Below are 25856 nucleotides of genomic sequence, written 5' to 3'. Positions count from 1 at the left end.
AAAGAGGAGAGAGCAGAAAGAGGAGAGGTCAGGGAGGCAGCCGAAGCCACGCCATGCAAAGTCCAAAAGGCCATGGCGAGAACTTGGGCTTTTTATTCTAACAGACATCTATGAAAATTTTAATGCTTTGTAAACACTCGTTTCCCATCTGAGTCGAGGAAGCATATGAATAACAGTAATGAAAAAAATACAGAAAAAAATTAAAGTGGTGCTTAAAAGCTGTCACAACGGTTTGGTGAAGCTTCTTTCGAATAAACTGATCCCCGAAACATTCAACAGTAAGAGAATTAGAGGCAATATGAGAACTACTTCCCCATCCAGTAATAATTAGCTTTTGTTTCCCTAACAGAGACTTCCACAGTGTTAAATGGGAGTCACTGAAGTTGAGAAGTTAGGGAAAAAATTGAAACCTGCCATATTACAACTGAAAAATAATCCTAGTTTTTCTCAGCTTTAAAAGTATAACTTAAAAGTATGTCCATTCACACAGATGAAGACCTATTTCTAAAAATTAAATTAAATTCAACCTTCCTAGTTTAAAGAACTCTTCTTTATACAGACCTAAACCTTCTGTGCAACTGTTTGAAGACAGAGAGAAATGATTATTAAACTTCACTAACAAAACAAATAAGTAATACTTTTCATAGAAACAAGTAAATGACATTATGCTTCACAAAATATACATTATTAGAGTGCAATGTTTCAGGGCTGTTGTGAATTTGAAGAAATACAAGTTATTAAATCTGAGACAAAACAGTGGTTTCTTATTAGTATGTGCAAAAGTGATGATGGATTAAATGAGAGAATACTTTACATTCATCCGACAGCAGAGAAAGATGAGGAAAAAAAGCCAAAATTCAAAAAGATAAAGAAATGAAGAATCCAATTAGAAATCAGGCAAAGACACGAACAAACATTTCAGCAAAGAGGGTACTGGATGGCAACTAAGCACATGAAAAGTTCTTTATCATTAGCCATTAGGGAACCACAAATTAAAACAACAATATCACTGTATACCTATCAGGAATGTCTAAAATGCAAAACCGTGACAACATCAAATGTTGGTGAGGATGCAGAGAAATTAGATCATTGCTGGTGGGAATAAAAAATGGTACAGCCATTCTGGAAAACAGTTTGACAGTTTCTTAAAACTAAAAAGGAACTTAATATACAACCCAGCAATTACACTGTTGGGCATTTTATCCCAAAGAAATGAAGACTTATTTTCACTCAGGAACTTATATACAAATGTTTATAGGAGCTCTATTCATAATAGCCAAGAACTGGAAACCACCCCACTGTCTTTCAATGGGTGAATGGTTAAACTGTGGTACCTCCATAACATGGAATACTACTCACCCATAAGAAGGGATGAACTACTGATAGATACAACAAATTGAATGAACTCCAATGAAATTACGCTGAGTGAAGAAAGACAATTTCAAAAAGATACAAAATGCATAATTCCGTTTACATAACAACTGTAAAATAACATAATTATAAACATGGAGAAACAGAATAATGGTGGCCAGAGACTAGGGATGGGGGAGGAGGGGACGGGAGAGGAGTGGCTGGTGAGAGGTCAGACAAGGGAGTCTTCTGGTGATGATTCAACTGAGTTTCTTGACTGCTGTGGGGGTTATGCAAGGCTGCACATGATAAAACTGTGTAGAGCTATAAGCACCCACACACAAATGGTACACATATAACTGATGAAATCTGCAAAAGGTCTATGAATTTTGCCAATATCAGAATTTTGGTTTTGCTCTTGTACTATAGCTGTGTAAGAAGTTAACACTGGGTGAGGCTGAGAGAAGGGTGCATGGGACTTTCTTATACATTTCTGTGCAATTCCATATGACTCTGTAAATATTTCAAAATATAAAGAAAAAAAGGTAATTTAAAATCTCTCTTGTATTTTGTTCTAAGTTCAAATGTATTAGTAATCAAAATAAAAAATAAGTGTTTCTTATTTATTAGATGAAGATTACTAATTTAGATTTTAAAAAAAGCAAAATCCAGTTTACATTGCTTACAAAAATACAACTAAAACAAAATCACAAATAAAAGTGAAAATGAAGGAAAGAAAAAAAAAAAAGTGTACTATGCAAATGCCAAATAAAAGAAACAACACCTGCCCCAGAAGCCAGAATACTCCTTTTACAATATTTGAATGCATTCATAATTCTCTACTGGACTCTCCTGCATTCAGAGTAGACAAGCTTCCAAGCTCTACAAGATGTGGCTTCCCATTACCTCTCAGACCTTTTCTCTTCCACACTCTCTCTTGTCCACTCTACCTACATGAGCAGTGCTGGACTTCTTTCTGTGCCTTCAATACATCCCACCACAGAGCTTTCGCACTTCAGCTCACTCTGTATGGGGCCCTCTTCCCCGCCATACGTCCACATTGCTCACTCTCTCGTTTCCTAAATGTGTCCCAATATCATCTTCCATAACAAATCTATTCATTGCAACTGCTGCCATCACACCCGTCATTCCTTATCCACCCACCCCATTATTTTTCTCCATAGCTACACATAACAATCTAACATTCTCTATATTACTTATTTTGTGTATTGTCTATCTCCCCCACTATCCTGTAAATGCCATAAGAAAAGGGATTTTGGGTCATTTTCTTCACTGCCATATCCCCAGTGTGTTTGAAATTTTTTTTTTAATTTTCCAAACATAAAATATAAGCTCAAATTTGTATACACAGAGCAGTTTTATGCAATTCTTTTTATTTAATCCTCACAATGATACTATGGGATTTCAAATCTCATTTCCATTTTATTTGGAAAACTGAAAATTAAATAGCTTTTATAATTTGTCCAAGAACAAAAAGAAAACAAACAGGACCATCTAGACTTCAACCCATGATCTCCAGAGATCTTCACTCTATCAGAGTTAAAACATCGCAGCTAATGTTTAGCATCATAAGGCATGAATCAAGAACAAGAAGATTCTGGGATTAAAGATATTCAATATAGTGTTATCCAATAAACCCAGTGCAAAGAAATGCATCAGATTTCAGACCTCTACATGTCTTGATGTACCCTTAAAACTCCACTCTGCAAAGCCTGCCATGTATAAAGGATGGGTTCACACCTCCTCCAATAGTCTTCGACCTCCAGGGTCAGCTCTGGGAGGACAGCACGGCTATTCCACTGACATATACAATTCAGAATTTGTTAAAGACTGTGGGAGAAGCATGATGTCCACCATCTGCCTCATTCTGTCAAATTGTGAAATTGTGTTCTCAGTCAGCTGAGGCTTTTTGTTTTATCATGTTATATGCCATGAGCTCAACTTTAGAATCTCATAAAATTGTGCAAGCATCAAACCAAAGCATCTGAATAAACTACACCACTTGTACACACATACACCCCAACACATAAAGGAAGGACCTCCGATTAAATGATCACTTTACTGTCTTACAGTACATTTCAAACAAAAACAAAATTATTTACCTCAAGTATTTTATCTCCAGTTTTAAGAGCATTTGTTTTTCCTGCTGGACTGTCTTCCAAAACTTGTTTGATAAATATACCTTTAAGCTCCTCTCCATTCTTTAGGCGTTTTATAACAGTTTGTCCACCAACAATACTAATACCAAGAGATACATCCGGGTCTCTAAAAATCTCAACACTGTAAAAACAAACAAACAAAAAAAACAAAATTCACTCATGAACAAGTTAATTTGTTGTACTGTCACTGTGCTCAATGTGTACCATATCCTTGTGACTCATACTTTATATAAATATATTTTCACAAATGTTACAGAAGTCATACCTAGCTCCAAAATTAAAAGATTCTATCAATGACTCATGGCATATGTGAAAATTTAAATTCTGAAAAAGATTTCCAAAACAACAAATGTAACTCTTGATATTGAGAGATTTAGCTAGGACTTAATGTTCCCATCTCCCACCACCATATATTTTCCGTGATGAGTCCCTTTCATCTACATCGTAACACTAGCAAAGAATAAATCACGGAAATAACAAATGGGTAAGAAAAAAAAATCAAGAAAGTCACACAGATCATTTTGGCAAAAAGCAGAAACCTTCAGAATAAAATAAACTTGCCACTAACAGGCTCACTGCCCATACTGCTTTTCCCAGTCAGCCGGTTGAACCTGCGGTTCCTTAAGCAGAGGATAGATTTTATCGCTCCAAAGGCTGGAAAGGTTTTCTTTTCTTCCTACCTCCACATCATTTTCATAAAGTATAGAATAAAATTTGCCCCTCAAAATATTATGAATTTTATTCAAACTGCACAGACGTGGCCAATAATTAACTCCAAAAAGTAGCTCAGAAAACAACTCCTAAGAGTTTTTAAGACAAAATTCAAAAGTGCGAGGAAAAAACAATCTGGGTGGCATGGTAGAATTAATAATGCATGGGAGAAAAAGATGGCGGCGAATTAGAGAGACGTGGAGTGCATCCCTCTCCACAGATGCATTGGGAATGCACGGAAGGAGGCAGTCATTCCCACAGAGAACCAGCTGAACACCAGCAGACGGCCTCGGACACCGGAAAGGGCTGCGGAGAACCTGACATAGCCGGTAGGGAGGCATCTACGAGGGCTCAAAGAGGGTGAAGCGGCGGAGCTGTGGCAGACGGGAGGGAGTGAGAAACATACGGAGGGTCCGCAGCGCAGCTCAGCGTTCCCGGACCGAGACATCGATCCGCGGCTGAACGGAGGGTCCAGGAGCGGGAGCGTGGGAACCGGAGAGCTGGTTCAGGGGGAGAAACATTGTTGCCGGTAGGGTGACGGACCGAGAGGACAGGAGGGAGGAGGTCCGCGGAGAGGAGTGCCGATCCCTGAGAGCTGCCCGGCCATGATGGCGGCTGGAGGCTGCAGGCTCCCGGGCGGCGGGGAGGAGCCGCGCGCATAGCCTCTCCCTCTCTTTCTGCGCCTCTGCAACAGGCAGCGGAGAGACGCCCTGCGGGGCCACATAAGGCGCTCAGGGATAACAAGTACCCTCAGGCGCTCGGGCGGGGCTAGATTAAAACTCCTTGCAACGCCAGCAGCAGGGAGGCTGCCGAGAGAAAAAAAAAAAACAAACCAGCATCAAAAAGAAAAAACCCCGAGAGAGGCCCAACTCTAAGACTTTCTGTGTACGCCTGAGCCACCAGCGCTCTATGCAACAGGCACCTCCAAGCCTGACTGAAGCAACAGTGCGCCACTGCTCACTCCCTCCCAGGAGAAGGAGCCACTATTGCACCCTCTCCCTCCCCACACACCGAGGCTTACAGACGAACAATAAAGGAACCGCTGCTGGTCACAGAATAACGCAAAAAAAAAAAAAACCCAAGGCAAGGAAAAGGACACTTACAGCTGAGACGCTAAGGAAACAGAAATAGTAGTATCAATACCTATTGAACTGGTCCATTCGGGGATCAGTTCTGGATTTTTTTTTTCTTTTTTTTTTTTTTTTGATTTATTAAATACGATCTTAGCCCTAAGGGATCTACAAGTTTTACAACATAATTTTATAAGGATATTTTTCACTCTTTTTTTTTTTTTTTTTTGCCTTTTAAAATACTTCTATATCTAGCTAAGTTTTTGGTAGTACGGACAAAATATCTTTCATACTTTCCTTTCATCCCTTTCTTTTATACACTTCTATTCCTTTCTTTTTCTTTGCGTATTTCCAACCACATTACGCTCTTCTGTTCCCCTTTCTTCCAGCCATTTTAAGTGTATTTTATCTTAACATACTTATAAGCAACACTATCGGTCTGCTCAGACTCCTTGCTCTATTCTCCAGATGATGCACTGCCTTGGTATTAATATTAGGCTTTTGTCTTTATCTTAGTTCTTAGTACAGTTGTCTAATTACATTCTGAGAATCTCCATTCTCTCTGGTGGTACTCCAGCTCTTTTCTATATTTGATCCTAGCTTACAAAATCTCCCTGGATTGATGTTTGTATGTGTAGGGTGTTATTTGTTGTTTGTTTGCTTTTGCTTTTGTCTCTGATTCGTTCTGTTTCAGTTGTCAATTTCTGCTGGGTTTCTCTCTGAATATCTGATAGCACACTGGGGTTCTGTCAGGTCTTTCTAGAGCCTTATGTCCTAACGGATTCAATAATTGTGTGTCTTATACATGTATGTGTTTCCTAGACTGAATATTCGTCTAATCCAATACTTGGACATTAGTCTGAGGCTTGGACAGTCTTCTATAAACACCTCTATCACCAGGACAAGCAACCCCAAAAGCTTGGACAACCATGAGGAAACAAAGAAACACCATGCAGGCAAAGGAGCAGGAAAAAAACCCACAAGACCAAATAAATGAGGAGGAAATAGGAAAAATGCCTGAAAAAGAATTTAGAGTAATGATAGTAAAAATGATACAAAATCTCGATAACAAATTAGAGAAAGTACAAGAAACAGTTCATAAGAACTCAGAAAAACAAACAGCAATGGATAACAAAATAACTGAAATTAAAAATACTCTAGATGCTCTAACCAGCAGAATGATTGAGGCAGAAGAACGAATAAGTGAGTTGGAAGATAGAATGGAAGAAATAAACGCCACAGAGCAGGAAAAAGATAAAAAAATAAAAAGACTAGAAGACAGCCTCAGAGACCTCAGTGATAACCTTAAACGTACCAACATTCGAATTATAGGCATCCCAGAAGAAGAAGAAAACAAGAAAGGGTCTGTGAAAATATTTGAAGAGGTTCTAGTGGAAAACTTCCCCAACATGGGAAAGGAAATAATGAACCAAGTCCAAGAAGCACAGAGAGTCCCATACAGAATAAACCCAAGGAGAAATACACCAAGACACATATTAATCAAACTAACGACAATTCAACACAAAGAAAAAATATTAAAAGCAGCAAGAGAAAAGCAACAAACAACATATAAGGGAAAACCCATCAGGATAACAGCTGACCTTTCTACAGAAACTCTGCAGGCCAGAAGGGAATGGCAGGATATACTGAAAGTCCTGAAAGAGAGAAACCTACAGCCAAGAATACTTTACCCAGCAAGAATCTCATTCAGATTTGAGGGAGAAATCAAAAGCTTTCCAGACAAGCAAAAGTTAAGAGAATTCAGCACCACCAAACCAGCCTTACAACAAGTGCTAAAGGAACTTCTCTAAGTAGGAAACACAAGAAAAGGAAAACACCTACAAATACAAACCCAAAACAATTAAGAAAATGGCAATTGGAACACACATGTCAATAATCACTTTAAATGTAAATGGATTAAATGCTCCAACCAAAAGACACAGACTGGCTGAATGGATACAAAAACAAGACCCTTCTATATGCTGCCTACAAGAAACCCACTTCAGACCAAGGGATACATATAGACTGAAAGTGAAGGGATGGAAAAAGATATTCCATGCAAATGGAAGTCAAAAGAAAGCTGGAGTAGCAATACTCATATCAGACAAATTAGACTTGAAAGTAAAGACTATTAAAAGAGACAAGGAAGGGCACTACATAATGATCAAGGGATCCATCCAAGAAGAACATATCACAATGGTAAATATCTATGCCCCCAATATAGGAGCACCTCAATACATAAGGCAAATGCTAACAGCTATAAAAGGGGACATCGACAGTAACACAATTATAGTGGGAGACTTGAACACCCCACTTACATCAATGGACAGATCATCCAAACAGAAAATAAATAAAGACACACAAGCTTTAAATGACACATTAGACCATCTCGACTTAATTGATATTTATAGGACATTCCATCCAAAAACGACAGACTACACTTTCTTCTCAAGTGCACACGGAACATTTTCCAGGATAGATCACATCCTGGGTCACAAATCAAACCTCAGCAAATTCAAGAAAATTGAAATCATATCAAGCATCTTCTCAGACCACAATGCCATGAGACTAGATATCAATTACAGGAAAAAAACTGCAAAAAATACAAACACATGGAGGCTAAACAATTCACTATTAAACAACCAAGGAATCACTACAGAAATCAAAGAGGAAATCAAAAAGTATCTAGAAACAAATGACAACGAAAACACAACAACCCAAAACCTATGGGACGCAGCAAAAGCAGTTCTAAGAGGGAAGTTTATAGCAATACAGTCCTACCTTAAGAAACAAGAAAATGATCGAATAAACAACCTAACCTTACACCTCAAACAACTAGAGAAAGAAGAACAAAGAAACCCCAAAATGAGCAGAAGGAAAGAAATCATAAAGATCAGAGCAGAAATAAATGAAAAAGAAAGGAAAGAAACCATAAGAAAAATCAATAAAACTAAAAGCTGGTTCTTTGAGAAGATTAACAAAATTGATAAACCATTAGCCAGACTCATCAAGAAAAAAAGGGAGAAGATGCAAATCAACAGAATTAGAAATGAAAAAGGAGAAGTCACAACGGACACCTCAGAAATACAAAACATCATGAGAGACTACTACAAGCAACTATATGCCAATCAATTGGATAACCTGGAAGAAATGGATACATTCTTAGAAAAATACAATCTTCCAAGACTGAACCAGGAAGAAATAGAAACCATGAACAGACCAATCACAAGTACAGAAATTGAGGCAGTGATTAAAAATCTCCCAACACACAAAAGCCCAGGACCAGATGGATTCACAGGCGAATTCTATCAAACATTTCGAGAAGAGTTAACACCTATCCTTCTCAAACTCTTCCAAAATATTGCAGAAGGCGGAGCACTCCCAAACTCATTCTATGAGGCTACCATCACCCTGATACCAAAACCAGGCAAAGATGTCACAAAAAAAGAAAACTACAGACCAATATCACTGATGAATATAGATGCAAAAATCCTCAACAAAATACTAGCTAACAGACTGCAACAGCACATTAAAAAAATCATACACCACGATCAAGTGGGGTTTATCCCTGGGATGCAAGGATTCTTCAATATACGCAAATCAATCAACGTGATACATCATATCAACAAATTGAAGGATAAAAACCATATGATCATTTCAATAGATGCAGAAAAAGCTTTTGACAAAGTTCAACATCCATTTATGATAAAAGCTCTCCAGAAAATGGGCATAGAAGGAAATTACCTCAACATCATAAAAGCCATATATGACAAACCAAAAGCCAACATTGTTCTCAATGGAGAAAAACTGGAAGAATTCCCTCTAAGAACAGGAACAAGACAAGGGTGTCCACTCTCACCACTGTTATTCAACATAGTTTTGGAAGTGTTAGCCACAGCAATCAGAGAAGAAAAAGAAATTAAAGGAATCCAAATTGGAAAAGAAGAAGTAAAATTATCACTCTTTGCAGATGACATGATACTATATATAGAAAACCCTAAAGACTCTACCAGAAAACTGCTAGCACTCATTGATGAGTTTAGTAAAGTAGCAGGATACAAAATTAATGCACAGAAATCTCTTGCATTCCTATACACTAACAACGGAAGAGCAGAAAGAGAAATTAAGGAAACTCTCCCATTCACCATTGCAACCAAAAGAATCAAATACCTAGGAATAAACCTGCCTAAGGAGGCAAAAGATCTGTATGCAGAAAACTTTAAGACATTGATGAAAGAAATCAAAGATGACATAAACAGATGGAGGGATATACCATGTTCCTGGATTGGAAGAATCAACATCGTGAAAATGACTGTACTACCCAAAGCAATTTACAGATTCAATGCAATCCCGATCAAATTACCAATGGCATTTTTCACAGAACTAGAGCAAGAAATCTTACGATTTGTATGGAAACGCAAAAGACCCCGAATAGCCAAAGCAATCTTGAGAAGGAAAAATGGAGTGGGTGGAATCAGGCTTCCTGACTTCAAACTATACTACAAGGCCATAGTGATCAAGACAGTATGGTACTGGCACAAAAATAGAAAGGAAGATCAATGGAACAGAATAGAGAACTCAGAAGTAAGCCCAAACACATATGGGCACCTTATCTTTGACAAAGGAGGCACGAGTATACAATGGAAAAAAGACAGCCTCTTCAATAAGTGGTGCTGGGAAAATTGGACAGCAACATGTAAAAGAATGAAATTAGAACACTTCCTAACACCATACACAAAAATAAACTCCAAATGGATTAAAGACCTACATGTAAGGCCAGACACTATCAAACTCCTAGAGGAAAACATAGGCAGAACACTCTTTGACATACATCAAAGCAACATCCTTTTTGACCCACCTCCTAGAATCATGGAAATAAAATCAAGAATAAACGAATGGGACCTCATGAAACTTAAAAGCTTTTGCACAGCAAAAGAAACCATAAACAAGACTAAAAGGCAACCCTCAGAATGGGAAAAAATAATTGCCTATGAAACAACGGACAAAGGATTAACCTCCAAAATATACAAGCAGCTCATGCAGCTTCATACCAAAAAAGCAAATAACCCAATCCACAAATGGGCAGAAGACCTAAATAGACATTTCTCCAAAGAAGACATACAGATGGCCAACAAACACATGAAAAGATGCTCAACATCACTCATCATCAGAGAAATGCAAGTCAAAGCCACAATGAGGTATCACCTCACACCAATCAGAATGGCCATCATCACAAAGTCTGGAAACAACAAATGTTGGAGAGGGTGTGGAGAAAAGGGAACTCTCCTGCATTGTTGGTGGGACTGTAAGTTGGTACAGCCACTATGGAAAACAATTTGGAGGTTCCTTAAAAAACTACAAATAGAACTACCATATGATCCAGTCATCCCACTCCTGGGCATATACCCAAAGAAAACCATAATCCCAAAAGAAACTTGTACCATCATGTTTATTGCAGCACTCTTTACAATAGCCAGGACATGGAAGCAACCTAAATGCCCATCAACAAATGAATGGATACAGAAGATGTGGCATATATATACAATGGAATATTACTCAGCTATAAAAAGGGATGAGATGGAGCTATATGTAATGAGGTGGATAGAACTACAATCTGTCATACAGAGTGAAGTAAGTCAGAAAGAGAAAGACAAATATTGTATGCTAACTCACATATACGGAATATAAAAATGGTACTGATGAACTCAGTGACAAGAACAGGGAAGCAGATACAGAGAATGGACTGGAGAACTCGAGGTATGGGAGGGGGCGGGGGGTGAAGGGGAAACTGAGAAGAAGCGGGAGAGTAGTACAGACATATATATACTACCACCTGTAAAATAGTCAGTGGGAAGTTGTTGTATAACAAAGGGAGTCCAACTCGAGGATGGAAGATGCCTTAGAGGACTGGGGCAGGGAGGGTGGGGGGGAATCGAGGGGAGGGCGTCAAGGAAGGGAGGGAATATGGGGATATGTGTAAAAAAAACAATTGATTGAACCTGGTGTACCCCCAAAAGAAATAAAATAAAATAATAAAAAAAAAAAAAAAAAAAAAAAAAAAAAATAATGCATGAAGATAGAGCAGCTAAAGGAAGACTTTTAAAACCTCAATAAAATGCAGCCTTGGTGACTACTTAAAACCACGAGAGTATGCAAGGGAGCATGGGCCCGACACACTCTGTTAGCGCAAGCAAGGCACAAACTTGGACTAACACAAGAGGAGGAGAGTGCTATGTGATAGAAGCCTTAACTCTTGTTGTTTGAAGAAAAAGAGCTTTCCTGCTTTCAAGGCAGCCCTACCTGCTTTGCTTAGTGATGCAGTGAGAAAGTATACTTAGTCCATGATAGATGGACATTAGTAAGTTGCTTTCTCTGAAAGAGTATGACAAAGATTTTCCTAATACTGGATATAGTCATTTTGCCTGGCTAAAAATCTCTAGACAAGACAAAATGAAACTAAAATTTAGGCCAGCGTACAGTGAACTATGGCAATCATTAGAGAATGACTGAATGACACTATGAAGTTAAAGAGCAACTAACTGCATTGTCCTATTGAGAAAGCCAATAATGTCATCAACATACATTCTTGGTGGTCCCCAATGGCTGAAGTTTGGTGTTTCTTCTCCTTCACCTTCTTCTCTCTCAGGTAATTCGCTGAGAAGAAAGGAAAACACACATGTATTAACTTATGACACACTCTTATTATTAAAGGTTCTTGAAAAGTTTTACATTACACAATCTATATGTAGTTAATTGTTCTTAATTTCTAAGCTTTAAAAATATTTACATCAATAGTTAACTATCAGGACTTCCTAGGTGGTGCAGAGGTTAAGAATCTGCCTGCCAATGCAGGGGACACGGGTTCGATACCTGGTCCAAGAAGATCCCACATGCCTCGGAGCAGCTAAGCTCGTGCGGAACAACTAAGCTCATGAGTCACAACTACTGAGCCCGTGTGCCGCAACTACTGAAGCCCATGTGCCTAGAGCCCATGCTCCGCAACAAGAGAAGCCACAGCAATGAGAAGCCCATGCACCACAACGAAGAGTAGTCCCTGCTCACTGTTCCCTGCTAGAGAAAGGCCGTGTGCAGCAACGAAGACCCAACACAGTCAATAAATTAATTAATTAATTAATTAATTTTAAAAAATAGTTAACTATCCTTACAAAGCAAAGATATATTGCTTTAATGTTCAACTTAACAAATATCCACCAGAATATCACTGATTATAAACCCTTTTATTGGTGACACTCTAGATGCTACTTTTCTAAAAATCTGTGTTTGTATGATTTCACATTTGTTTCTATATCAGCATTTAAATATTATAAAATAGGACTTCCTAGGTGGCGCAGTGGTAAAGAATCCGCCTGCCAATGCAGGGGACACGGGTTTGAGCCCTGCCCTGGGAAGATTCCACATGCCACGGAGCAACTAAGCCCGTGCGCCACAACTATTGAGCCTGTGCTCTAGAGCCCGTGAGCCACAACTACTGAGCCCATGTGCCGCAACTATTGAAGCCCACGTGCCTAGGGCCCGTGCTCCACAACAAGAGAAGCCACTACAATGAGGAGCCTGTGCACCACAATGAAGAGTAGCCCCCGCTCACAGTAACTAGAGAAAGCCCATGTGCAGCAATGAAGACCCAACACAGCCAATAAATAAATAAAAATAAATAAATTTTTAAAAAATAAATATTATAAAATATATTTCTTAAAACTTAGTGTGATTGACCAGCTAACAGTGTAGTAAAAACTGACACAAACAGCTGAAATGATTAAACAATCAGTAAACATGATCATTCCTTCCAGATTTTTCTGTCTCTCTAACCCTAGATAATTTCCCTGTCATTTGTATCCCATAAATACTTTGTGTAGTTATACAGCACTTTTCCATTTACAGAGAGATTTCTTAAACAATGTGATTCTCCCACCTACTACCACCATACTTTCACCCATCAAGTTATGTTAATATGGAACTGCCTAGCAGGATACTGTAAAATGCTGAATTACAGAGTAGTTATAAAAGTAATGCTATGTAATAGGGTAGAGACACTACCATCTATTACCTGGAAGAGAAGTCAGAATTTCTAAGCTCTAGTCTAACCTGTACCACAATATAGCTGTGTGCCTTTGGACCACCAAATGAAATGACTTATGTGATATTGTCAATTGTATTACTCTATAAAAAAGGTAGGCACTACCTTTTCCATTTCATTTTCACAAAAATCCTGTGAAGTAAGCACAGCAGGTCATATTACTATATTTTCCACATGCGGCTCAGAGAAAGCTTAGATGTACTACACAACCTCCCCACAGTATCCAAATCGTTCTTTCAGCATGAAGTTTCAAGGCTCCACTTTCCTCTGAACTCTCAAATAAGTCCTACAAAAAGTACAAAACTCCAGCTACTTGCCACTCTACAGCTTTCTAGGATATAATGGTTTAAAGCTATGTGAAAAGGAGAAAGTGCAAAAATCTGGACAATCTAAAAATTGGTTAAGGAATTGTGATCATTAGGGAATCACTAACATCTCACCCACCGCAGACAGCCTTCTTCCCTTAGCCAGTCTATTTTTTATGATTAAAAGCATCATAGAATTCAAGGAAAAACAACTTGGCCGATACTTGCCCATTACTTATCTAATGTCTTCTCTCCCCATCTTCTTTACCCAACAACACAACCCCCCTTTACTCCAGGTGGCACTGCAATGCCCAGCTTTAAAAAAATAAATTTTCCAGACTTCCCTTCAGCTAATGGTAACTGTGTGCCATAGTTCTAATCAGCAACAAGGAAGCAAAAGTCTGCAGATGAAGAAACTCATTAAATGGAGGGAGAACCAGCTGACAGGAGCCATCTGCTCTATGCTCGTTCCCTTCTTGCCTAGAAGGCACAGGTGATTACTGGTGGTGAAGCATCCATTTTAAAATCATGAAGACACTGAGATGACTACAGCAATACAATGATGACAGCAGAGCAGAAGGGAAGAAGGTGTCTAAGACCCTGACAAGATGTCTTCAAGGGACTTTTTTACATGAGAAGAAAGTAAGCCCTAGTTGAGTTAAGCCACACTAAAAGTAAGGCTGGGGGGTGGGGGGGGTTCAGTTTATAAGCAGCAGAATGCAATCGCTGAATGATACACCCATGATTCCACCAATTCAAGTCTTCACTTTATCATATCACGTTATTATTCTTTGCACATGTGCATATATGTTCACTGGATAATTGTAATCACAGCATAAACTTTCATATTTTGATTATCCCGTCATACTAACAAGGATTAAATGAGATATGATTGTCATTTAACTGAGGCTCAACCAATATGCATTTCCCTTATAATTTTTTCACTTGAATTTATATCAAAATTTTCCCCCAAATTATCATAATCTTCATCATTTTTTATTTAATAGCATCTTAATAGCCCATGGTATTAATATAATTTAATTTGTCTGCTATCCCAAAATATAATGCACTTAGATTACGTCTTGTTTATATGGAATATAGACATAAATGCAAGGAATATCTTCATGCTCGGCTGTATTTTAGTATTCTTCTTTAAATAGATATTACCTGAAGTAAGACTGACAGCTAAAAACCAAACGAACACTGAAATCTTCCTCCTCTCCATTTTCCACTTTCCTGTACCCAAACTGTGACAGGTATCGTGATAATATGAAATAAATATTTGGTCCTTGTCCTTGATTCCTGACACAGCTTCTAAAACCCTTGGAATTTTCCAAATCATAGGGGTGACAGGAGCATTTTTTCTTATTCATCACAAGCCCCTCTCAACCATACCTGAGCTGATGCTAATAAGGTGACTCTAGGTAGGACTACAGGCAGTTTCAGGATGGGGCTGATTGCAGAGAAGCAACCGTGCGATTACAGTTACACATGTCAGCCCCACCCCACCCCCACCTCTGGGAAGCGGAAAGGAGCTAGAGATGGACTTCAGTCACCAATGGCCAACGATGTAATCAATCATGCCTGCATAATGGAGCCTCCATAACCCCCCGAACAACAGGGCTGAGAGAGCCTGCAGGTTAGAGAACACATTAACGTGCTGGGAGGGTGATGTGACCCAAGAGAGCACAGAAGCTCTTACACCCCCTTCCTTGCCTTATGCATCTCTTCCATTTGGCTATTCCGGAGTTGTATCCTTTATAATAAATGAGTAATAGTGAAGCACCTTCCTGAGTTCTGTAAGCTATCCTAGCAAATTACCGAACCTGAGGAAGGTGTTATGGGAATCCTCTATTTATAGCCAGTTGGTCAAAAGCAGAGTTGGCAATCTGGAATTTGTGACTGCCATCTGAAGTTGGGGCAGTCTTATGGGACTGAGCCCTTAACCTGTGGGGACTGCACTAACTCCAGGTAGTTAATGTCAGAATTGAAATGAATTTTAGGATACAGTGTCCTGAGAATCAGAGAATTGGTTATTTTGGGTGGAGGAAAAAACTCACACATTTGGTGTCAGAAGTACTGTGAGCAAAAACAGTTAGTTCATGATAGGTATTAAGAAAATTCTTAAATTTAAAATTACCTAAAATACAATGGAAACCAAGTTTTAACATTAGTATGGGCTATATGCTTTTCTATTAAAAAAAATTAAAATACAATATATCCTAAACTGCTGGCTTTCACATACAATATTATGTGAAGGGAGAAAAACTCTGTCTAAAATATGAAACATTTTAATTTTCTTTAAGAAAATGTGTAACAAAAGGATTTATTCTGTTAAAAGAGACTGACTTTTTCAAAACATATTATCCTTCTTCAGGAAATTGATAAACACATATTTTATTCACATTACTTCATACCTAAAGAGGGATAAAACTTTCAAAAACATAGCGTGATAAGTTTTAGAAATACAGTCACAGGAGATGAGCAACTATACAAAATAAAGCAGTCACTTTATACTGATAAATGCATATATCTTTTAACCCAAATTTAACTGAGAAAGTAAAATACTTTTACTGCACATATTAAGATGTAAATTTGCACAAATGTACTTGAATCTTTCACAAGAGAATTCTAACCTCTAATTTCATAATTTGCACTTTGATTAAACATGGTCAATAGCTCAATCAGAATCTCCAATTTTAAAATAACTGAGATTCTTGCCTTTTACATTTAGCCAGAGTTTTATAACCACTTTTTCCCTAAAGGAATTAACCATGTAGTAGAAGTAATGCTTTTTATTCAGTCCTTTATAACAAATGCCCAAAGTTATCACTCTTTACAGATTTGGGAGGAAAGATGGAGTGACCATTAACGAACAAGCGGATATTAAGATTTGTTAAGATAGTAAGACTTCATCATAATACACAATGTCTTTGAGGATAAAATTTTCAACATCATACAAAAATCAGATGAATCCAAATGGCCAAGGAGACCTTTCCTTTTCAATATACCTTTTTTTTTCATGTAAAATTTCTATATACTAAGCCATATGAGTGTTAAGCAAACTCGGCACCCCAAAATGATGTAAGCAGGAAGAGTTATGGCTGTAGCTATCTCAAGACTTCTTTTTCCTCTTAAAATATAGATGCTATACAGCGATTTTCTGTGGCACACCACAGGGAAGATGAGCATTTGGAACCAGGCAGAATAGGCACTAGTGTTTTCCAAACTAGTCGGGTTAGTTTTATAAGTACTACACTATGACTTTGAAGTTACAAAGCAAATTATTACCTGACACCAGTATATACAAAGAATTAGACATTCCTGAGCATGAAGGTTTAAAATGACATAGACATGGTACTTAGTAAAAGAAGCCAGATACAAAAACAGAACCTATGATCACATTTATATGAGTTCTAGAACAGAAAAAATAATTTACAGTATTAGAAGTCAAGAGCAGTGGGGAGCTTTCTGGGTAGATGGAAATGTTCAATATCTTGATTGGGGTGCTCATAACATGAATGTATACATTTATCAAAATTAAGAAAACTGTCCCATAAAATCGCATTTAAGACCGTTGTTAAGAAACAAAAGTTCATATAACCCAGCAATCCCACTACTGGGCATATACCCTGAGAAAACCATAAGCCAAAAAGAAACATGTACCACAATGCTCACTGCAGCATTATTTACAATTGCCAGGACATGGAAGCAACCTAAATGTCCATCAACAGATGAATGGATAAAGAAGATGTGGCACATGTATACAATGGAATATTACTCAGCCATAAAAAAGAATGAAACTGAGTTATCTGTAGTGAGGTGAATGGATGGAGTCTGTCATACAGAGTGAAGTAAGTCAGAAAGAGAAAAACAAATACCATATGCTAACACATATATATGGAATCTAAAAAAATTGTACTGATGAACTCAGTGGCAGAGGAAGAATAAAGACACATGTAGAAAACAGACTTCAGGACATGGAGTTGGGGGTGGGGGGGTGGAGGAGAGGCTGGGACAAAGTGAAAGAGCACTGACATATATACACTACCAAATGTAAAATAGATAGCTAGTGGGAAGCAACTGCATAACACAGGGAGATCAACTCGATAATTAGTAATGACCTAGGGGGTGGGATAGGGAGGGGATATGGGGATGTATGTATAAATACAGCTGATTCGCTTTGTGGTACAGCGGAAACTGGCACAACAGTACAAAGCTATTACACACCAATAAAGACTGAAAAAAAAAAAAAGAAACAAAAGTTCAAGCCATAAAGGGTAAGTTGCTTCCTTGAGTCTTTCCCTTTTCTCTTCTGACTTTCTGTAGAGCCTGGATTAGCAATCAAATACGAATTATATTTTCAAAGGCATTAGTGTAATATTCCTATGTGCCTCTTGTCCTAATTTCGTCTTCACCTGCAGTGTGGACCACAGCTGCAACAGTATGGTAAAAACGGGAAAGTGTCACATATGTGAGGCCATAGACTCCTTGGAAACTTCCCTTTTTCCTCACAACTCAAACATTCCAGAGTAGTCTTCTCTCAAATACACATATTTATTTTCTCCCTTACCCTCACTCTTCTACCAATATTCTGAATTTATACATAATATCTGGCAGTGGAATTCAAAGGTATAAACCTATTAGATACACACTATCTACTTAGAAAAACTAAATGCCAGGCAGTGTTGAGGACTTAAAATATAACATGAACTTGCTTAATCCTTTCCCCACCTATGACACTCTGCCTCCTATTTCACCTCCCACTATTCACAACAAAGTATCCAATACCTGAAAGTATTTCTTTTCATTTGCATCCTATTATGCCTATGACATGATTTTTTTTTTCATATTAAAATATACTGGCACTTCCCTGGTGGTACGGTGGTTAAGAATCTGCCTGCCAATGCAGGGGACACGGGTTCCATCCTTGCTCCAGGAAGATCCCACTTACTTCGAAGCAACTAAGCCCGTGTGCCACAACTACTGAGCCTGTGCTCTGAAGCTGGTGAGCTACAACTACTGAGCCCATGTGCCACACTACCAAAGCCCGGGGGCCTAGAGCCCGTGCTCTGCAACAAGAGAAGCCACCGCAATGCGAACCTGCACACCACAATGAAGAGCAGCCCCCGCTCACCACAACTAGAGAAAAGCCCATGCACAGTAACAAAGACCTGATGCAGCCAATAAATAAATAAAAAATAAATTTATAAAATATGCCTTCACCTCAGGTTCATCATCCTACCAGGCTATGTTCAAGGCATTTTATGAAGCCCCTTATATTCACTTTTACTGGACCTTAGAACTACCTACTTTACAAGTGAGGAAATACAGACACAAGGGAAACCCTCTCAGGGTCATGTAGTCATAAATAATAGAGAATATACTTGAACAGCACCACAATACATCTACATCGCAGATCTCCTTTTAGCCTGAGAAATGCCACGTCCCCACTGATGGGCACATCCATGTCTTCAGGCAACACGTGATGACAGAGGTGAGTTAGAAAAAGACTAAAAACAGGTGAATTCTGAAAACATGATCTCAAGTAACTTTATGAAGAAAGAAGGATACTCAGAACAAGATCACTCAGATTCCTTTCAGACTTATCATATTCTGCCTGCCCACCACCCTCCCTTCCTAGAGATCTCCACGTTCAGGGTACCTCTGACCTCTTAGTATTAGTCCTGCCTACAAATGTAAGGAGAAGTTGGCTTCATGCAAAAACATAGTGCACAGTAAATAACTCTGCTGGGCCCTATGCAAAAATTAATGCAATGAAGAAGCTGTAAAATAGCAGTTAGCACTTGATGACACCCTGATGATCTGAAAGACTATATTCTAAAAAGAATCTATGCATTACTCAGGAAGTCTCCGGAGTAGTAATAAATATTCACCTATGAACCTAATTCCATGGGGCATACCCTGAAAGATTAAAAGGGGGAGTATGATTTACAGGAACTCTTGTGGAGCCTGCTGAGATTTAAATATACCCTGAATCTATGACGGCAAGCCAAAAAAACAACATTCAAATGCAAGACATCTCCCAAGACAAAGGTTAGGTTGGAGCCATTAAATGCCTGTGCTGGCAAAAGAAAACAGCTTGTCAAAGTATTCACTTTTAGCAAAGTGTATCCCCTCTCTCTGAAGCTGGGAGAATTGAGTAAGACACAACTGATAGAACGTTTCATCTTCTACACAAGGAAGGAGAGGTGGGCTTGGAAATTTGTTTAAATTTTTTCCAACCTACAGTTACAATTCTATAGCCTTAAAAGCAGTCTCATTTCTGAATTCTTTGGCCAGATTCAATTATTAACACTCAGCACAAGAGAAATTTAAAAAACAAAAGTGTCTCATTTGAAAAGTAATTTGATCACATAAAAAGGTTGAAACATATTCCTAACTCTTCCAGCACTTCCACTGCCAGGCATCTCTCCCAAAGAAACAAAGCCATGGCTGTTTGACACTGTGCTCCTCTGGGAGTTGTTAGAGCTCTCATGTGAGGACCCCAGGGCTGTCAGCTCCTCCCCTCTGCACCCTGGTCCAGGTCTGCTGAGTGAAAAGCCACCAGATTCCTCCAACCAGCTGGGCCTATGGGTCTTTCCTTTCCACTCAGAGAGGAGCTATGCAGAAGCACAGACAACAATTTTCTCTTAAGTGTCTATCTAAAACTCTAGGCAAAGGTCACAGGTCACTGAACAGAGAAGTGATATCAGTCTGAGACACTTCATATAGCAACACAAAATCTTTCTTGGACTAAGCTTTTAACAAAAGCATTAAGACCTGGAGTGCATCCCTCCCCACAGATGCATTGGGAATGCACGGAAGGACGCAGTAATTCTCACAGAGAACCAGCTGAACACCAGCAGACGGCCTCGGACACCGGATGGGACTGCGGGGAGCCCGACATAGCCGGTAGGGAGGCATCTATGACGGCTCAAAGAGGGTGAAGCGGCGGAGCTGTGGCAGACGGGAGGGAGTGAGAAACATTCGGAGGGTCTGCAGCGCAGCTCAGCGTTCCCGGACCAAGACATTGATCCGCGGCTGAACGGAGGGTCCAGGAGCGGGAGTGTGGGAGCAGGAGAGCTGGTTCAGTGTGGGAAACATTGTTGCCGGTAGGGTGACGGACCGAGAGGACAGGAGGGAGGAGGCCTGCGGAGAGGAGTGCCCGTTCCTGAGAGCTGCCCGGCCATGATGGCGGCTGGAGGCTGCAGGCTCACTGGCGGCTGGGAGGAGCCACGCGCATAGCCTCTCTCTCTCTTTCCGCACCTCTGCAACAGGCAGTGGAGAGACGCCCTGCGGGCCACCTAAGGAGCTCAGGGATAACAAGTACCCTCAGGCACTCGGGTGGGGCTCAATTAAAACCCCTTGCAACGCCAGCAGCAGGGAGGCTGCCGAGAGAAAAAAAAAAAAAAAAGAAGAAAAGAAAAAAACCCCCGAGAGAGGCCCAACTCTAAGACTTTCTGTGTACGCCTGAGCCACCGGCGCCCTCTGCAACAGGCACCTCCAAGCCTGACTGAGACATCAGTGTGCCACTGCTCACTCCCTCCCAGGAGAAGGAGCCACTGTTGTACCCTCTCCCTCCCCACACACCGACGCTTACAGACGAACAATAAAGGAACCTCTGCTGGTCACAGAATAACGCAAAAAAACGCAAGGACAAGCAACCCCAAAAGTTTGGACAACCATGAGGAAACAAAGAAACACCATGCAGGCAAAGGAGCAAGAAAAAAACCCACAAGACCAAATAAATGAGGAGGAAATAGGAAAAATGCCTGAAAAGGAATTTAGAGTAATGATAGTAAAAATGATACAAAATCTCGATAACAAAATAGAAAAAGTACAAGAAACTGTTCATAAGAACTCAGAAAAACAAACAGCAATGGATAACAAAATAACTGAAATTAAAAATACTCTAGATGCTATAACCAGCAGAATGACTGAGGCAGAAGAACGAATAAGTGAGTTGGAAGATAGAATGGGGGAAATAACTGCCACAGAGCAGGAAAAAGAAAAAATAATAAAAAGATTAGAAGACAGTCTCAGAGACCTCACTGATAACATTAAGCGTACCAACATTCGAATTATAGGCATCCCAGAAGAAGAAGAAAACAAGAAAGGGTCTGAGAAAATATTTGAAGAGGTTATAGTGGAAAACTTCCCCAACATGGGAAAGGAAATAATTAACCAAGTCCAAGAAGCACAGAGAGTCCCATACAGAATAAACCCAAGGAGAAATACACCGAGACACATATTAATCAAACTAACGACAACTAAACACAAAGAAAAAATATTAAAAGCAGCAAGAGAAAAGCAACAAACAACATATAAGGGAAAACCCATCAGGATAACAGCTGACCTTTCCACAGAAACTCTGCAGGCCAGAAGGGAATGGCAGGATATCCTGAAAGTCCTGAAAGAGAGAAACCTACAGCCAAGAATACTCTACCCAGCAAGAATCTCATTCAGATTTGAGGGAGAAATCAAAAGCTTTCCAGACAAGCAAAAGTTAAGAGAATTCAGCACCACCAAACCAGCCTTACAACAAGTGCTAAAGGAACTTCTCTAAGTAGGAAACACAAGAAAAGGAAAACACCTACAAATACAAACTCAAAACAATTAAGAAAATGGTAATTGGAACACACATGTCCATAATCACCTTAAATGTAAATGGATTCAATGCTCCAACCAAAAGACACAGACTGGCTGAATGGATACAAAAACAAGACCCTTCTATATGCTGCCTACAAGAAACCCACTTCAGACCAAGGGATACATATAGACTGAAAGTAAAGGGATGGAAAAAGATATTCCATGCAAATGGAAGTCAAAAGAAAGCTGGAGTAGCAATACTCATATCAGACAAATTAGACTTGAAAGTAAAGACTATTACAAGAGACAAGGAAGGACACTACATAATGATCAAGGGATCCATCCAAGAAGAACATATCACAATGGTAAATATCTATGCCCCCAATATAGGAGCACCTCAATACATAAGGCAAATGCTAACAGCTATAAAAGGGGACATCGACAGGAACACAATTATAGTGGGAGACTTGAACACCCCACTTACATCAATGGACAGATCATCCAAACAGAAAATCAATAAAGACACACAAGCTCTAAATGACACATTAGACCATCTCGACTTCATTGATATTTATAGGACATTCCATCCAAAAATGACAGAATACACGTTCTTCTCAAGTGCACACGGAACATTTTCCAGGATAGATCACATCTTGGGTCACAAATCAAACCTCAGCAAATTCAAGAAAATTGAAATCATATCAAGCATCTTCTCAGACCACAACGCCATGAGACTAGATATCAATTACAGGAAAAAAACTGCAAAAAAGACAAACACATGGAGGCTAAACAATTCACTCTTAAACAACCAAGGAATCACTACAGAAATCAAAGAGGAAATCAAAAAATATCTAGAAACAAATGACAACGAAAACACAACAACCCAAAACCTATGGGATGCAGCAAAAGCAGTTCTAAGGGGGAAGTTTATAGCAATGCAGTCCTACCTTAAGAAACAAGAAAATGATCGAATAAACAACCTAACCTTACACCTAAAACAACTAGAGAAAGAAGAACAAAGAAACCCTAAAGTGAGCAGAAGAAAAGAAATCATAAAGATCAGAGCAGAAATAAATGAAAAAGAAAGGAAAGAAACCATAAGAAAAATAAATGAAACTAAAAGCTGGTTCTTTGAGAAGGTTAACAAAATTGATAAACCATTAGCCAGACTCATCAAGAAAAAAAGGGAGAAGATGCAAATCAACAGAATTAGAAATGAAAAAGGAGAAGTAACAACGGACACCTCAGAAATACAAAACATCATGAGAGACTACTACAAGCAACTATATGCCAATCAATTGGATAACCTGGAAGAAATGGATACATTCTTAGAAAAATACAATCTTCCAAGACTGAACCAGGAAGAAATAGAAACCATGAACAGACCAATCACAAGTACGGAAATTGAGGCAGTGATTAAAAATCTCCCAACACACAAAAGCCCAGGACCAGATGGGTTCACAGGCGAATTCTATCAAACATTTCGAGAAGAGTTAACACCTATCCTTTTCAAACTCTTCCAAAATATTGCAGAAGGCGGAGCACTCCCAAACTCATTCTACGAGGCTACCATCACCCTGATACCAAAACCAGGCAAAGATGTCACAAAAAAAGAAAACTATAGACCAATATCACTGATGAATATAGATGCAAAAATCCTCAACAAAATACTAGCTAACAGACTGCAACAGTGCATTAAAAAAATCATACACCATGATCAAGTGGGGTTTATCCCTGGGATGCAAGGATTCTTCAATATACGCAAATCAATCAATGTGATACATCATATCAACAAATTGAAGGATAAAAACCATATGATCATTTCAATAGATGCAGAAAAAGCTTTTGACAAAGTTCAACATCCATTTATGATAAAAGCTCTCCAGAAAATGGGCATAGAAGGAAATTACCTCAACATAATAAAAGCCATATATGCAAAACCAAAAGCCAACATTGTTCTCAATGGAGAAAAACTGGAAGAATTCCCCCTAAAAACAGGAACAAGACAAGGGTGTCCACTCTCACCACTATTATTCAACATAGTTTTGGAAGTTTTAGCCACAGCAATCAGAGAAGAAAAAGAAATAAAAGGAATCCAAATTGGAAAAGAAGAAGTAAAATTGTCACTCTTTGCAGATGACATGATATTATATATAGAAAACCCTAAAGACTCTACCAGAAAACTGCTAGCACTCATTGATGAGTTTAGTAAAGTAGCAGGATACAAAATTAATGCACAGAAATCCCTTGCATTCCTATACACTAACAACGGAAGAGCAGAAAGAGAAATTAAGGAAACTCTCCCATTCACCATTGCAACCAAAAGAATAAAATACCTAGGAATAAACCTGCCTAAGGAGGCAAAAGATCTGTATACAGAAAACTTTAAGACATTGATGAAAGAAATCAAAGACGACACAAACAGATGGAGGGACATACCATGTTCCTGGATTGGAAGAATCAACATCGTGAAAATGACTGTACTACCCAAAGCAATTTACAGATTCAATGCAATCCCGATCAAATTACCAATGGCATTTTTCACAGAACTAGAGCAAGAAATCTTACGATTTGTATGGAAACGCAAAAGACCCCGAATAGCCAAAGCAATCTTGAGAAGGAAAAATGGAGTTGGTGGAATCAGGCTTCCTGACTTCAAACTATACTACAAGGCCACAGTGATCAAGACAGTATGGTACTGGCACAAAAATAGAAAGCAAGATCAATGGAATAGAATAGAGAACTCAGAAGTAAGCCCAAACACATATGGGCACCTTATCTTTGACAAAGGAGGCACGAATATACAATGGAAAAAAGACAGCCTCTTCAATAAGTGGTGCTGGGAGAACTGGGCAGCAACATGCAAAAGAATGAAATTAGAACACTTCCTAACACCATACACAAAAGTAAACTCCAAATGGATTAAAGACCTACATGTAAGGCCAGACACTATCAAACTCCTAGAGGAAAACATAGGCAGAACACTCTATGACATCCATCAAAGCGCCATCCTTTTTGACCCACCTCCTAGAATCATGGAAATAAAATCAAGAATAAATGAATGGGACCTCATGAAACTTAAAAGCTTTTGCACAGCAAAAGAAAACATAAACAAGACTAAAAGGCAACCCTCAGAATGGGAAAAAATAATTGCCTATGAAACAACGGACAAAGGATTAACCTCCAAAATATACAAGCAGCTCATGCACCTTAATACCAAAAAAGCAAATAACCCAATCCACAAATGGGCAGAAGACCTAAATAGACATTTCTCCAAAGAAGACATACAGATGGCCAACAAACACATGAAAAGATGCTCCACATCACTAATCATCAGAGAAATGCAAGTCAAAGCCACAATGAGGTATCACCTCACACCAGTCAGAATGGCCATCATCACAAAGTCTGGAAACAACAAATGTTGGAGAGGGTGTGGAGAAAAAGGAACTCTCCTGCACTGTTGGTGGGACTGTAAATTGGTACAGCCACTATGGAAAACAATTTGGAGGTTCCTTAAAAAACTACAAATAGAACTACCATATGATCCAGTAAT

At 39.0% G+C, this 25856-nt stretch overlaps 1 protein-coding gene across 6 annotated transcripts in view; it reads right to left on the bottom strand.

Moving 5' to 3' along the window:
• Positions 1–25856, bottom strand: part of PATJ (PATJ crumbs cell polarity complex component) — a 335749-nt gene that overhangs the window by 198936 nt on the left and 110957 nt on the right. For all 6 annotated transcript variants that reach the window (XM_057712781.1, XM_057712798.1, XM_057712772.1 and 3 more), the window contains exons 23-24: positions 11894–11965; positions 3474–3651 (exon numbers count right to left, since the gene is read on the bottom strand). In XM_057712781.1, the coding sequence (XP_057568764.1) occupies positions 3474–3651; positions 11894–11965 (250 nt within the window). The remainder of the gene's footprint in view (positions 1–3473; positions 3652–11893; positions 11966–25856) is intronic.

The sequence above is a fragment of the Hippopotamus amphibius genome, chromosome 1, assembly GCF_030028045.1.
Source record: "Hippopotamus amphibius kiboko isolate mHipAmp2 chromosome 1, mHipAmp2.hap2, whole genome shotgun sequence".
In the NCBI taxonomy this organism is placed as follows: domain Eukaryota; kingdom Metazoa; phylum Chordata; class Mammalia; order Artiodactyla; family Hippopotamidae; genus Hippopotamus; species Hippopotamus amphibius.
This window is presented reverse-complemented; position numbering and strand designations above follow the sequence as displayed.